The 12,291-nt window shown below is 45.6% G+C and overlaps 1 protein-coding gene across 1 annotated transcript in view; it reads right to left on the bottom strand.

The window, feature by feature from the left end:
- Window positions 1-5,674: 5,674 nt before the first annotated feature.
- The window catches only part of RIN3 (Ras and Rab interactor 3), a 61,960-nt gene continuing 55,343 nt past the window's right edge, over window positions 5,675-12,291 (bottom strand). Inside the window, exons 9-10 of the mRNA XM_068148803.1 lie at window positions 9,086-9,249; window positions 5,675-6,972 (exon numbers count right to left, since the gene is read on the bottom strand). Of these exons, the coding sequence (XP_068004904.1) occupies window positions 6,664-6,972; window positions 9,086-9,249 (473 nt within the window). The 3' untranslated portion in view covers window positions 5,675-6,663. The remainder of the gene's footprint in view (window positions 6,973-9,085; window positions 9,250-12,291) is intronic.

Genomic DNA, 12,291 nt, shown 5'->3' with positions numbered 1-12,291 from the left:
GAGGTTTTTGTTCTTTTGGATTTTCATATCTAGAATACAGACAGGAAAAGAAGCAGCCCTCCAGGTTCTGCAAACAGCATCACTTTACAGCCAAGAGTCTCCAGTCATTTTAAAAGATGTGATGGTCTCAAAAAGTAATCATCAGATAAAAAATCAGCTTCTAGCACATGTTTTTAGGCACACCTGCCTAATACTCAGGTGGCATTTGTACCTCATGCATCCTGGCCCTCCTGATGACCCTTGTAGCTCTAAGGATGCAAAGCTGAAACATGAAATAGTGAAATTTTGTTATGTCCATTTTCTTCTTGCAAGAGTGATTTCCAGAGCTTCACCACCCAAAATGCTACCCAAGGCATTGTTATACCCCTTCCCTCAGGGATGTGTCAAAATGAAAAGAGAGGCAATCTGCTAAAGATGTCACTGCACCCAGCCATGCTGTCTGAGACAAAGCAGGTTCTTACCCATTCTCCTCAAATAGCATTAATGTGATATTGAATTTGTAGTTCATATCCAGAGACCTATTCCTTGCCCTGCAGAAATAAAACACAACAACCTTCACCTGCACTGATCAATACATTTAATGGCTCCAAATAGCATCACACAGTCCTTGGCAGGCTATTTATTTTGGGATGGTAATAGAACCTGATAAGAAACCATTTTGGGATTGTGCAAGGTCAGTCTTATGACAGAGTATTTTGCAGTGTATTGGGCAAGCACAGACAGCCTCACTCTTCCTGCAAATATGCAGCTGCCCAGATTGCCATTCCTAGAATGCCAGGGTGCAGGTTCCCAGCAAATTGTCATCAACAGGCTAGAGCAGGGTGAAGTTGAGGCTGTGTTTACAAAAACCTTTCCTGAGCAGAATAGTCATGTGCATCCGTAACCCCTGGGACTGGTGTCATCTGCACCAGCCAGGGCTTCCTGTCCTCTTCCTCAAAGCCCTTTTCTCAGCAGTTTTGTGTCAAATCTGCTGTGTGTTTCTACCAAACATCCAGCTGCACTCTGTAGTTTGCCACATGTCCTTTGAAAGACCCTGGAGGGCAGGATGCCTGATCAGCCTCCACAGTGCACTCTATGCTATTTCTATATGATCCAAACATACACAGGCACAATCTTGTTCAGAGTGCATGTAACCACCCTCCCTTCTCTACTAGTAAAGCAGGAGTCAGAGGTAATGCACTTTTTTTTTGAGATTCCAGTAAGTAATACTATTTTAGCTGTGCCTAAAACAAGTTGCATCTTCTTTTACCAGGGACGGCTTAAGGTAAAGTGTTGAGCTACCTTACCTGTCTCAGAGCAAGGGGCTGAAGGCATCTCCTTCCCATGCTCAGCACTCAGCCTCTGCCCTGTAAGAACAGGAATAGAAAAGCAGCCAAGGAAAAATCCTGATGAAGCAGTATTTCATGCCAAGAGATCAGGCAATTCTGAATCAGAGGCCTCTTCCTTCCTAGGGACACAATGCCCCAGAAGAGGCAGGAGACAACAGAAATATTACAAGTCTGTAATCCCATGCACCTCAGGCAGAGCTGGTCAGTACCTCACACTAGCAATACCCATTCAAGGAGGAACGCTGGTAGGACAGGCAGGGTCTTTGGACCATCTGGTCAGGAGGAACCAATTTTTCATAGTGCAAGCAGTGGAAATGCTAGATCAGGGCCCCAGTGAGGCTGTATGATCTCCAGCCCCAGAGACCTGCAGCACCAAAAGGCCCTGAGCAATCTTGAGAGGCAGCCCCACTTGAGCAGGAATTGGACTGGTGACTCCCAGGAGTGCCTGCCTCACTCAAGGCCCAAAAGCTCTTGAATTCAGCAGGAAAACTGCCTTTGATCTCAATGGATTTTATATTAGGTTATATGTTACTTGCCAGTGTAATTATTCAAGTGAATTATTGACAGGTTGTATCACTGAATGCAAAGTGGTGCTAAATCAGCTCTGTGAACCAAGTGGCTTCATGGGCTTTTTAGTTTTTCTTTACAGAAGTTGGTGGGTTCAGCAGTGGGTTCCTCTTCCACACTGGAATCCTTTCCTTGTGGGTGAGTGATCACTGCACATTTTTCTGCAAACAACTGTTTGAGGAGGTCTTGGATTGCACAACCTTACTTGGTCAAAGTCTCCTGAAACACTGCTGTCTGCTGATTGCCCATGTGAGATCCAGAGCATGAGTCATGGTGTAACCATCTTGACTAACCAGGGAAGGCTGCAGATCACCAGACTGGACTACTTCCTTCTTGTCTGGGCTGCTGTATGAGAGAATGCCACGGCAAAGCAAATTAGTAAAATCCCATGGAGCATTTTAGAATGCCCATGTCATTCCTTGTCCTGATTTTGCTGGGACAGAGCCACAGGCCAGCCAAGGACTGCACGCCATTAGCAGTTTTGAGTCACCTGAATCAGGTGGCATGAGTTGGCTCTCAGGTGTATCCCATACCGTGGGCATCACACTTGGAATAAAGGGGGAAGTTTGCTGAGGAGAGGGGAGTCTCCTGATCCTCTTCTTTCCTGTTTAGTGTGGCTGTTGTACCTTTGTTGGGTTGAGTATAACTTTGTGGGCTTCACACTGGTATCAGTTTTGTTGTTTCATGAAATCTGCCTTCATTTCAGTTCTTGGGTCTCCTTCCATTTTTCCAATCGCTCTCCTCTGTTGAGGAGGGGTCCTTGGATGATAGAACAACTACTATGGTTTAGCCCTAGAAGGGGGCATTTGACCTTTTTCTCACCTTCAGAAACGCCACATGTGAAAATGACCTGCCCACAGCAGTGTGGAATTCTGGTTACCAGGGTCCAGAGGGAGACACACATGGATCTTCTATAGCAGTCTCTACACTGGGGGCCCGGAGCTTTGCTACGGTCACCAAAGCAACAGCATATTTCTCTAGGCTGTTTCTGTATCTCCCGGTTTGTGCTTCCTGACAAGTAACAGCTATGGTTGGGCCCTGGAGGAGCCAGGTCACCCCTGTACCCTAGAGATGTTTGTTTAGCAAGGTCATTGCTTATATATTGTGACCAAGTTGGCCAGGTGCTTTGTGGCCTTTGAGTGAGCTCAGCTGTGCATGAAGCCCCAGCACAGGGATTTCCTTCCAGGCAGCTGGCAGCCAGGCACTGTAACTCATATTATCATCCTCAATCTCTGAGGCTGGGAGAGCCATGGCAACCTTTGCAAATCACATCAGAGCCTTGCTGTTGTTATGCCAGGGGGAAATGCTGCATGTGTAATTTGAGAGCCTTTGTAAAAGCCGACAGCAAGACCGCTGACACTCCTTGTATTTTGAAAACTGGGATCTGCAGGTCTCATTTTGAAACTAGATTTAGGTAAATTTTAGTCTGAGCCCATTTGGATTGCAGTGATTTAGCACTGTTGAAGTTTCCATGGGCTCCACTGACCAACCATATAATCCATGATTCTCCCTCTCCCCAAAGTCCAGCTGCTGACTCAGATGCCCCAGAACACTGCACAGTGCCACAGTGCTTCACTACATCAATCTGTCATTCAACCCTGGCCAGTGCAAAGTCCAGCTGGTCTCTGCAAATATCCAACGGAAGATCACTCCCAGCTTCCTTCCTCGCATGTTTCGACTTTAGTCTTATCCCCATTAGATTACATTAGGCTTGTTAACTGTGAATATTGCAGTATAAAGACAACCTGATCAGGCCAAGGGCTTTGGCAGGCACACACATCTTTGCTCCTGTGACGTAAAAGAATTTGCAGCAGCCACGGCAGAACTAAGCTGCTGATCAGGCCAGCCCTACATTTTTGGGTCTGGTACAGAATACCTCCAGTCCTACTATATGTGGACCCCTTTGCATTGTGATATCTATGCACAGGAAGTGGGAGATGAGGTGTATACTTTTGGCTTGAAGTCCTGCCAAGGGAAAGGAAGGCAGTGGAGATGGCCCACAGAGAGAGTCTAGGCCTGTGGGAGGCAAGAGGTGGGGCTATCTCTTTTTGGAGTCTGGGTGCAAACCAGAGGATTTGGAGAGAGTGTGGGGAGTAGGTTTGAGAAAAAAAGGAAAAATTCATAAGTGACGCTGGCCAGAGGTTGGATTCTCCAGCTGCCACAGCCTCAGGGGTGACAGTCAAGATCATTCTCAGTATGGCCAACACACAGCAGATCAGCCCTCAGGACATACTAACATCAGTGGTGATACCAACAGTGGAGACGGGACAGCTAGCTTCTCTGTGCTGTGTCAGGGATTTACAGGCAGCGGTTCTACCAGGGTGGTACACTGCCATGAGCTTGCACAACGGTGAGCTGAGGAGCTGGACAGGAACCGAAATGTTTTCTCACAGCCAGTGCCCTGTGCCCAGGCCCTCTGTGAGAACTTGCCACTCGGGCATCAGTGTGGGGCACTCAGGGCAGGAGAGCAGAATCGGGGAGAGCAGACATGCATTCTGCAGCCTGCAGGATGGATGTGCAGAAGATGATGTTGGGGCAGAGAGGCTAGCAGCTCCCAGGGCCATGGTGGTGGGGGGAGGCAGGGCTGGGCACCTGTCCCAGTGCTACAGGGAGGAGCAACACAGTGGGGAAGGAGTACCAGAGGTAGCTCTAGTCATGGGCATTGTGCGCTTCCTGAGAATGGGGACGAGCTGAGTCCAGGCTGAAACATGGCAGTAGGGAGCTGGAGACCAGTCTAGCTGCACATGATAGTCCTGGCAGGCTGAAATGCAGTCCTGGGCCATGGGCTGGTTGGGGTAGCCCTTTTGAGGCACTTGAAGCAGCAACACCTGTGAGTACCCTCAGGACCCTGAGAGCAGCATCTCTTCCATCAAATCTTTGCTGGAAACCTCTACTTCAGATTTGCTCATGGTATCCTGAATGCCACCCTGAGAGCAGCAGGGGCTCCCAGCAGGAGTACACAGCACTGTACCAGGCTAATGGCAGTGAAAGGGAGGGTTCAGCTCCAGCACCCTGCAGGTGTGCTGCCCACAGGCAAGATGGAAGTGCTGACAGCTGCACATGAGCAGAAATAACCATGAATTCAGAATCAGCACATGCTAGTGTCACATACTGCAAGCTCTGCACATGATGTTCTCAAAACCAGGGCTGCTGTTATTCACTGTTCCTCATTCTCAGTTGTTTTTCCTTTCTGACAAGACACACAGGCAGCCCAAGCTGTGAGATGCACAGCACTTGTTTGCTATCCATATGCAGATTTGGCCAGTACACACTACAGCTGTGGCACATAGGTGCAGACATTTCAAGCCTCAGAAACTGAGAGAGTGATCAGCTATATGCAATATCATTTTAGATTTGGAGCTTCAGAAGTAAGGCAGGAATCTTGGGCAACTTGGCCCAACATATCCCAGTTCTTATTTGAATGATAATGGGAGAAATAAGAGCAGCTTTGAGCAAAACCCAGAGTTACCCACCCTTACATTCCAATCAGAACTTTGCCAGGCCTGATCCCAAGTTTGCACTGCTTGCCTCCTGCATGCAGACAATCCAGTATGTCATGCTTATAGTGAGAATCTTGCCTAAACAAAGGCAATCAGAAGGCATAGATCTATCTTGCAATTAAGGCTTCCACTTTCATTATCCAGTCCTGGAAAACTGTTGTCAATTTTCATGAAATGAATTTTTACATTAGTTCCATTTATTCTATGGGAATTTGGATTGGCAGGGAAATATATAATGACTCAATGACTGAAAGCACAGGCAGAGAGGAGAATTAGCAATTTCTGTCTGCAATGGCATGAATTTATTAAAGTAGTCCCTGGTGGGACTTGTAGATATGAAAACATTAGAGAAAATGACATCTGGGTAAAAAGGGACAGGTATTTAATTCTAGCTCTTCTTGACTTTCAGATTTTAATCTGGCTTGCTCCACTGGGCAAATGAGTTTTTTTACTTATCTTAAAATAATTGCACCATATCAGACATGGAAATAAATACACAATCATCCAGACACTATCATACAACCAAGTGTGATTAAAACTCCTGTATATGTATAACTGATGGTGAAGACTTCCAATCCAATCCTTAAGAAAAAAGCATCAGTGAGAATGGCTGTGCTACCTGATTTCAGTGACAAAGAGATGGCAGGAAATGCATTCTTTGTGAAGGTACAGCATTATCTTGCATAGTCTGTACTGATGTGGATTTCAAAGGCAATGACATATTGCAGGCAGTGATCCAGCGATGGAGTTCTGCTATGGGCAGCAACCCTGTTCTACTGAATGCATCAGACAAGACTCAGTTTGTTCAGACTGGGTGAACAGACACTGTAAGGCATATAGGCAATGTCACCTCCAGAAAGATTGAGGTGAGTGCAGACCTTTCACAGGCCTTGTGCACAGAGGTGGTTCACACCTGCTACAATTTATCATGGAATAAATGTCTACTTTCTTGCAAGATATCCAGATTGTCTCTACTATCCATTTACATTCTGCAATGTCAGCTAATTGCCAGCAGGAAGTTCTGAGGTTTCATACTTCAAGTTTTCCAGAGGATGAATGTTCTCCTGAATGCCGTTTTATTTCTGCAAATGAACTCTGCTGAAAAACATCCTGTATTCAGACAGCATCTACAATTAGCATATATGCCCTATGTTGATGGCTATGCTCCAGAGATCTTTTGAGGTCTGAAGATACCAGAATATCTCATGAGATAGACTCTCCAGCCCTTCCAAGATGGCTGCAAACACAACAGAAGAGCAGCACAGCAGTTAGGGAAAGTCTGACTCATTGACAATTGGAACTGGTAGGGATCCGTGGTCTATTGGTTTATAAATAAAATGAAAATCTTTCTTGGTTTCACACTTCAGCAGGGAGGCTTTGATATGGTGAGGAAGGGCATCTTTGTCCAGCTGTAGCCACTGGTCATCAACATAAACAAAAAGTCCATAATCCTTGGGATGGGACACTTCAAACTTCTCGGCGCACTGCTGGCTCAGCTGCTCAGCTGTGGTGTCGTTCCGGGAAGCAAGTGTCCTTGACTGAGCACCGATTTCCAGAAAGGAGATAGAGATGAAATCCTGAAGGGAAGCATGAAGGTAGATGTTGTAGTTAACACAGGGACTTAAAGGGACTGGAGGAAGTAGAATTCAGCTGCCTAGAGCTCATAAATATCCTCCAATCACTCTCCAACACCCTAGTTATTCTCTTTTCTCCCCTTTGAGGAACAAGCTCTGAATCAGCAAATACTTAAACTAACAAACCCTTAACCAAATAACTAGCCCTGTAAAGGCATAACAGTGAAAGATTTTCTGATTTTGGTGAAGATCCTTACTGAGAAGTCTACAAATTCTCCCACCTTTCTACAGCTCCTTAGGAAAGAGGGTGCAAAGAAGTAACAGATCAGAATAACAAACCAAAAACCTGAGAGATCTGTCCTGAAAGTTCCCTGTCTCACAGAAACAGGAAATGGTTAGCAATATAGAGACCCTTGTAACTCCACCATCGACTAAAGAGCACCTTGAGAGTGTGTCCTCTGAACTTCCTTCATCAGTAAGAAGGCAGCAAAAGAAGTCATGCTGAGAAGGCTGATTTACTTTCATCCTGTTTGAGCAGTAATGACTGTTGGGACAGTATTGCCCTTGCCAAACTCATAGGGAACAGAGTCTATAGAAGCTTTGGCCATAGTGGAACCTGTGTGTTTAATTTATATCTGTGAATTTTTAAAAAGTCCCAGCCTTTTTGGTGAGAAAATACTCAGGGATCCCAGAAAAAGTAAAATTTGCCAAATATTTGGACTATGGGTTTCTAAACTGCTTTTATGGAGTATCACTGCAGATGAGTAAGGTATCCAGAAGCGTGTACAGGGGCATGCTGAACACCTCAGCAAGCTGCTTATTTCCACCAGGATGGACTCATGCATCTCTGAGACTACCCTTCATTCAAAGGAATGGAATATGGCCCCTATACTGCTGGAGGCACTGGGAATCTTTTGGAGAAATGTGCTGTTTGCTTGCCCAGATATTATGCTCCATGCTAGGTACTTGCTATCTGCTACTGCCACAGAAGCTACACCAGGGGAGGTTTAGGCTGGAGGTTAGGAAGAAGTTCTACACAGAGAGAGTGATTGCCCATTGGAATGGGCTGCCCGGGGAGGTGGTGGAATCGCCATCACTGGAGGTGTTCAGGAGGAGACTTGATAGGGTGCTTGGTTGCATGGTTTAGTTGATTAGGTGGTGTTGGATGATAGGTTGGTCTCTTCCAACCTGGTCTATTCTATTCTATTCTATTCTATTCTATTCTATTCTATTCTATTCTATTCTATTCTATTCTATTCTATTCTATTCTATTCTAAGCACTTGGGACACAGTGGATATTTGATGTGTCTCAGACACCATTCACATGTTCTGGAACTGTTTTGACTGCAATATGGGACATATTTTAAATCCCACACTTTCTCAGGGATATATGGGCTGTCTACCCCTCAGGGGACTTTCCCCATCATGGCATTCACAACTTTCGCTTTTGCACTGAGTGGTTTACAGAACCTGAGACGTGGCCTTTGCTGCCTCCCAGTGGGTGACAATTTGATCTCAGGACACGGGGCTGGCAGGGCATCCCGCCTGCCTGCTCTTGCACCTAGCCTCACCATGGCTGGAAGCCCAGAACAACTTCCAGGGACCTTCTTCCACTGGTGTATAGCTTCAAAGCTAGTCAGCCATTATGGGATCTGCCCTGCAGCCTGACAGGAGACGCTTGTCTGACCAGCTCACGAGATGTCTCAGGTCCTCCTACAGCTTTATGCCACGTAGGAACCACTCTGGTGTAGCCTGCACACATCTCCTCAGCCTAGCCTAGGACTTCTCTAGTCCCTAAGGACATAGAGCAGAAAGGCTCCCTGCCTCCCTGTTGCAGTTCTTCACATGCGAAGGCTCCTAGTATGTCCCCTTCAAGAATGAACAACGATATCACTCTGCAATCACATTTAAAATGATACTATGAGGGTACTTCAAAATGCACTGAAAACAATAAATAAGAAGTTTCAGTGAAGTGTGATTTTTTTAAGATTTGGAAATCTTGCACCATATATACTCTAATCTTTTTAGTTAATCTTGCTTTAAAATAATCATGTTAAAATTGGTGAGTATGGAGAAAGCATATTCATCTTCTACCCTAGAAAGTAACGCCAGCTACCTGAACTGATGAGCGGGAAGCTCGGGCCTTGTTCAGCGTCCTACGTCGTTCCCAGCGGTGAATGGAGTCCTGCACCTCCACGCTAAGCTGCCTTGTGACGGTGATTTTGTCATAGTTCTTGATGTGCTCTAGGGCTCCATAGGTAGTGGTTAAATAATAAGATCCTGCAAAAGGAGATAATCTTGTATGAACATCACACCTGGAAGAGCCATTCTTTATAACTTTCATCCTGCCTTCCTGTGCCCATGCAGTGGCAGCTGTCCAACACTTGCACTGTCTGTGCCTCTCTGTGGGGAGTGCAGGGGTGTCTGAAGTTAAGCCAAGAGAAGCAAGACTTAATGATCACAGTGTTCTTCATCCCTTTCTGCATCACAGCAATGTCACTGCCCAAACTACTGAGGTTGTAGCTGCCCTAGGAGTAAACATAGGCTGAAGGCAAACTACTGCAATAACTGTGTTCACAAACAAATCCAAACCATTCTTATGTCCAATCTGAATCTACCTTCTTGCAGTTTAAAACCTCTACCCCTTGGCTTGTCACTCTATGTTGCAGTAAAAAACCTTTCTAAGTCTTTATATGTTGAAACACTGCAGTAAGGTCTCCCTGGAGCCACATTGAACAACCACAGCTCTGTCAGTTTTCCCTCATAGTAGAGGTATTTCATCTGTCTGATAATTTTTATGGTCCCTGCTCTGGACTCACTCCAACAGGTCTGTCCTTCCTGTGCTGAGAACTCTGGAGCTGAACACAGCACCCCAGGTGGGGTCTCCTCAGAGTGGAGCAGAGGGTGAGAATCATCTCCCTCACCTTGCTGACCACGCTTCTCTTGGTTCAGCTCAGGGTATGGTTGACAATATTTAGAGCTTTGTTTCCTTGTGGGCCAAGCACCATTGAAGGCTGTCTCAAACCTGCAAGGACAAGTCACCCTCTCCTGCCACCTCTGGATCCCAAGTGTTTGGCTGACAGTGATTTCTAGACAGTTTACTGTTGTGGGATAAACTCTGCTAAAACAGAGAAATGGGGTAAAGCAGTAATACCTGTAGCCAGTCCTTTTCTCTCAGTAATTCCTGACTGCTGCGGTGTTTGCTGTAGCAGGCAATAAATAATCAGCTGCTGCAGCAGGGGAAGCAGTTGGACCATAAGATCAGGCTTCAACAACAGAGATGAAAACAAGTCCTGCTTTGGTTGCAGGGTAGCCCTGTGTCAAGGGCACAGCCCTAGCAATGAGTTAGTTGGATGTTCTCATTTTTTCAGCTGCCTTCAGGGCTCAGCTTGCTGACAAGTGTGAGGTTTGGGCCAAGAGGTTTCCCTCTGAACAGAGGGAAAGAGTAAGCCAGCAGAGCTATTAGATCAGCAGAGAAGTGCCCCAAAGGCAGCAGGGTTGAGGATGTGTTCCCAGGGACTCCGGGCAAGAGTTTGTCTGGCCTGCAGCAGGGCAAGGGGCCAGGCCTCAGCAGGGGTCAGGAATGCCTGCATCATCTGCAAGCTGCCATACTGAGTCCAGCCCATGTCCCCAGCATGATCCACTGGCCCTGCTTCCCCTCACCATGGCTGACAGGAAAATGTATAAATAAAAATTGTTGGTCAGCTGGACTGCCTTCCCTGGCTTTGGTTCATAATAATTGCAGTTGCCTCTAGATGGCACTTCCACATCAACCAAACCTCGCGCCAGGGTCTTATAGTCCTTCCAGGCTCTGGTGAGCTCTGGTCTTTGCAGCTAGTTGTGTTAAACTGTGGCTAATACAGTGTTTTATTTAAGAGCAGTATTTTTAGAGCACCTTTAAAGTTTGATGTAGCAAAGGAGAGACCAAGACATTGTGATTTGACTTTCCATACTTGGGTGGATCTGATGGGGAGTGTACCATAGCTACTTAGACCTCCATATACCAAATTTACTCTCTCCCACAAAGTGCTGCTGAGAGCAGGCTATCAAGACAGGAAATTCCACTTTCCCCTTCCTACATATAATTATTACCCTCTCTCATCTGTTATTCAGTATTTCTTCTGCTCTAGCAGAGTCAGAAGTGTTGACGATGGGACTTGTGGCCTGGTGTAGCCCTTCCCTCAGAATCCAAGAAGGAAGATCTTCCTAGTAGCCCATGATAGGAATTCATTACATTGATAGTCTGAGCTCCACAACCCACCTGCCTTCAGCAACAAGCCTGGTAGTGTGCCCTTTTGAAATTAAGAACCTGTGGGCAGCACAGTCACCAGAACTACTAGTCATGCCAGTGAAATGCTGTGCTTAGGATAACATAATTTCTATTAACAATTCTTCTCAGCAGGCAAATTAGCCTGTGCAGAAACCCCTCACTAATATGATTGTATGGCTACTGCTTGTTATGACTTACTTTTGCCCACCTCTGCACTAATCTGGGGTGACATGCATTTACAGACTTCCAGAATAGAATCATAAAATGTTTTGAGTTGGAAGGAACTTTTAAAGGTCATCTAGTCCAACCCTCCTGCAGTGAGCAGGGGCATCTCTAACTAGATTTATCCCTATTTAATATAAATAAAATTAGTCTGCTGTCTAGGACTCCTTTCTAAAACCTGAATACTTAACAAAACAAAGTCTAAATTAAAATGCATCTGTGTTCCTAACTCAGAGTGCTTAACCATTGCTCCCAAAGCTATATTTAAGAACTTTAAGGGTCACAGTTCCCTAAGATATTTATGCCTCTAATAGCAGAGGTCTTTATTTACATTCAAAACCCATACTCCTCTCTAACTTGGCTTTCCTTTCTCCGCTTCACTATGATACTCAGCCTGTCACTCACTGTGAACAGTCGCTGTCACTCAATTTTAAAAGTAGACTGTTCATGAGAATGATGTGTGGCCAAAAGCACAAAATGCCATTTAAGACATGTGCTCTTATTGGAATAAATAAAAGTGTCCACACTATGGACTGCAGCTTAATTTTAGGTGAAGACTTTTAGACTTTTTGGCCTTTGGGCCAAGGAGCACTAGCTGTCTCTCTTTAGGTTACTAATCCAGCAACTCAGTTCTCATTTATGCTGGGTCTTCGCCTTTCTAGCTGGTGGCTAAGAACTCTGCACTACTAATAACAGTTAAGGTGTCTGACAATAATTTTTGAGCCTCAGATTTGAAAAGCTTGGCCAGAACTTATCTGCAAAACCTAGCCTTGCTGACCAACTTTTGCAAACACTGATGTGAGGTAAAGAATTATTTCCAAAGTGAATAT

This window comes from Melanerpes formicivorus, unplaced genomic scaffold (assembly GCF_026170545.1).
Source record: "Melanerpes formicivorus ecotype bairdi unplaced genomic scaffold, bMelFor1.0.p_v2 SCAF_17, whole genome shotgun sequence".
In the NCBI taxonomy this organism is placed as follows: Eukaryota; Metazoa; Chordata; class Aves; order Piciformes; family Picidae; genus Melanerpes; species Melanerpes formicivorus.
This window is presented reverse-complemented; position numbering and strand designations above follow the sequence as displayed.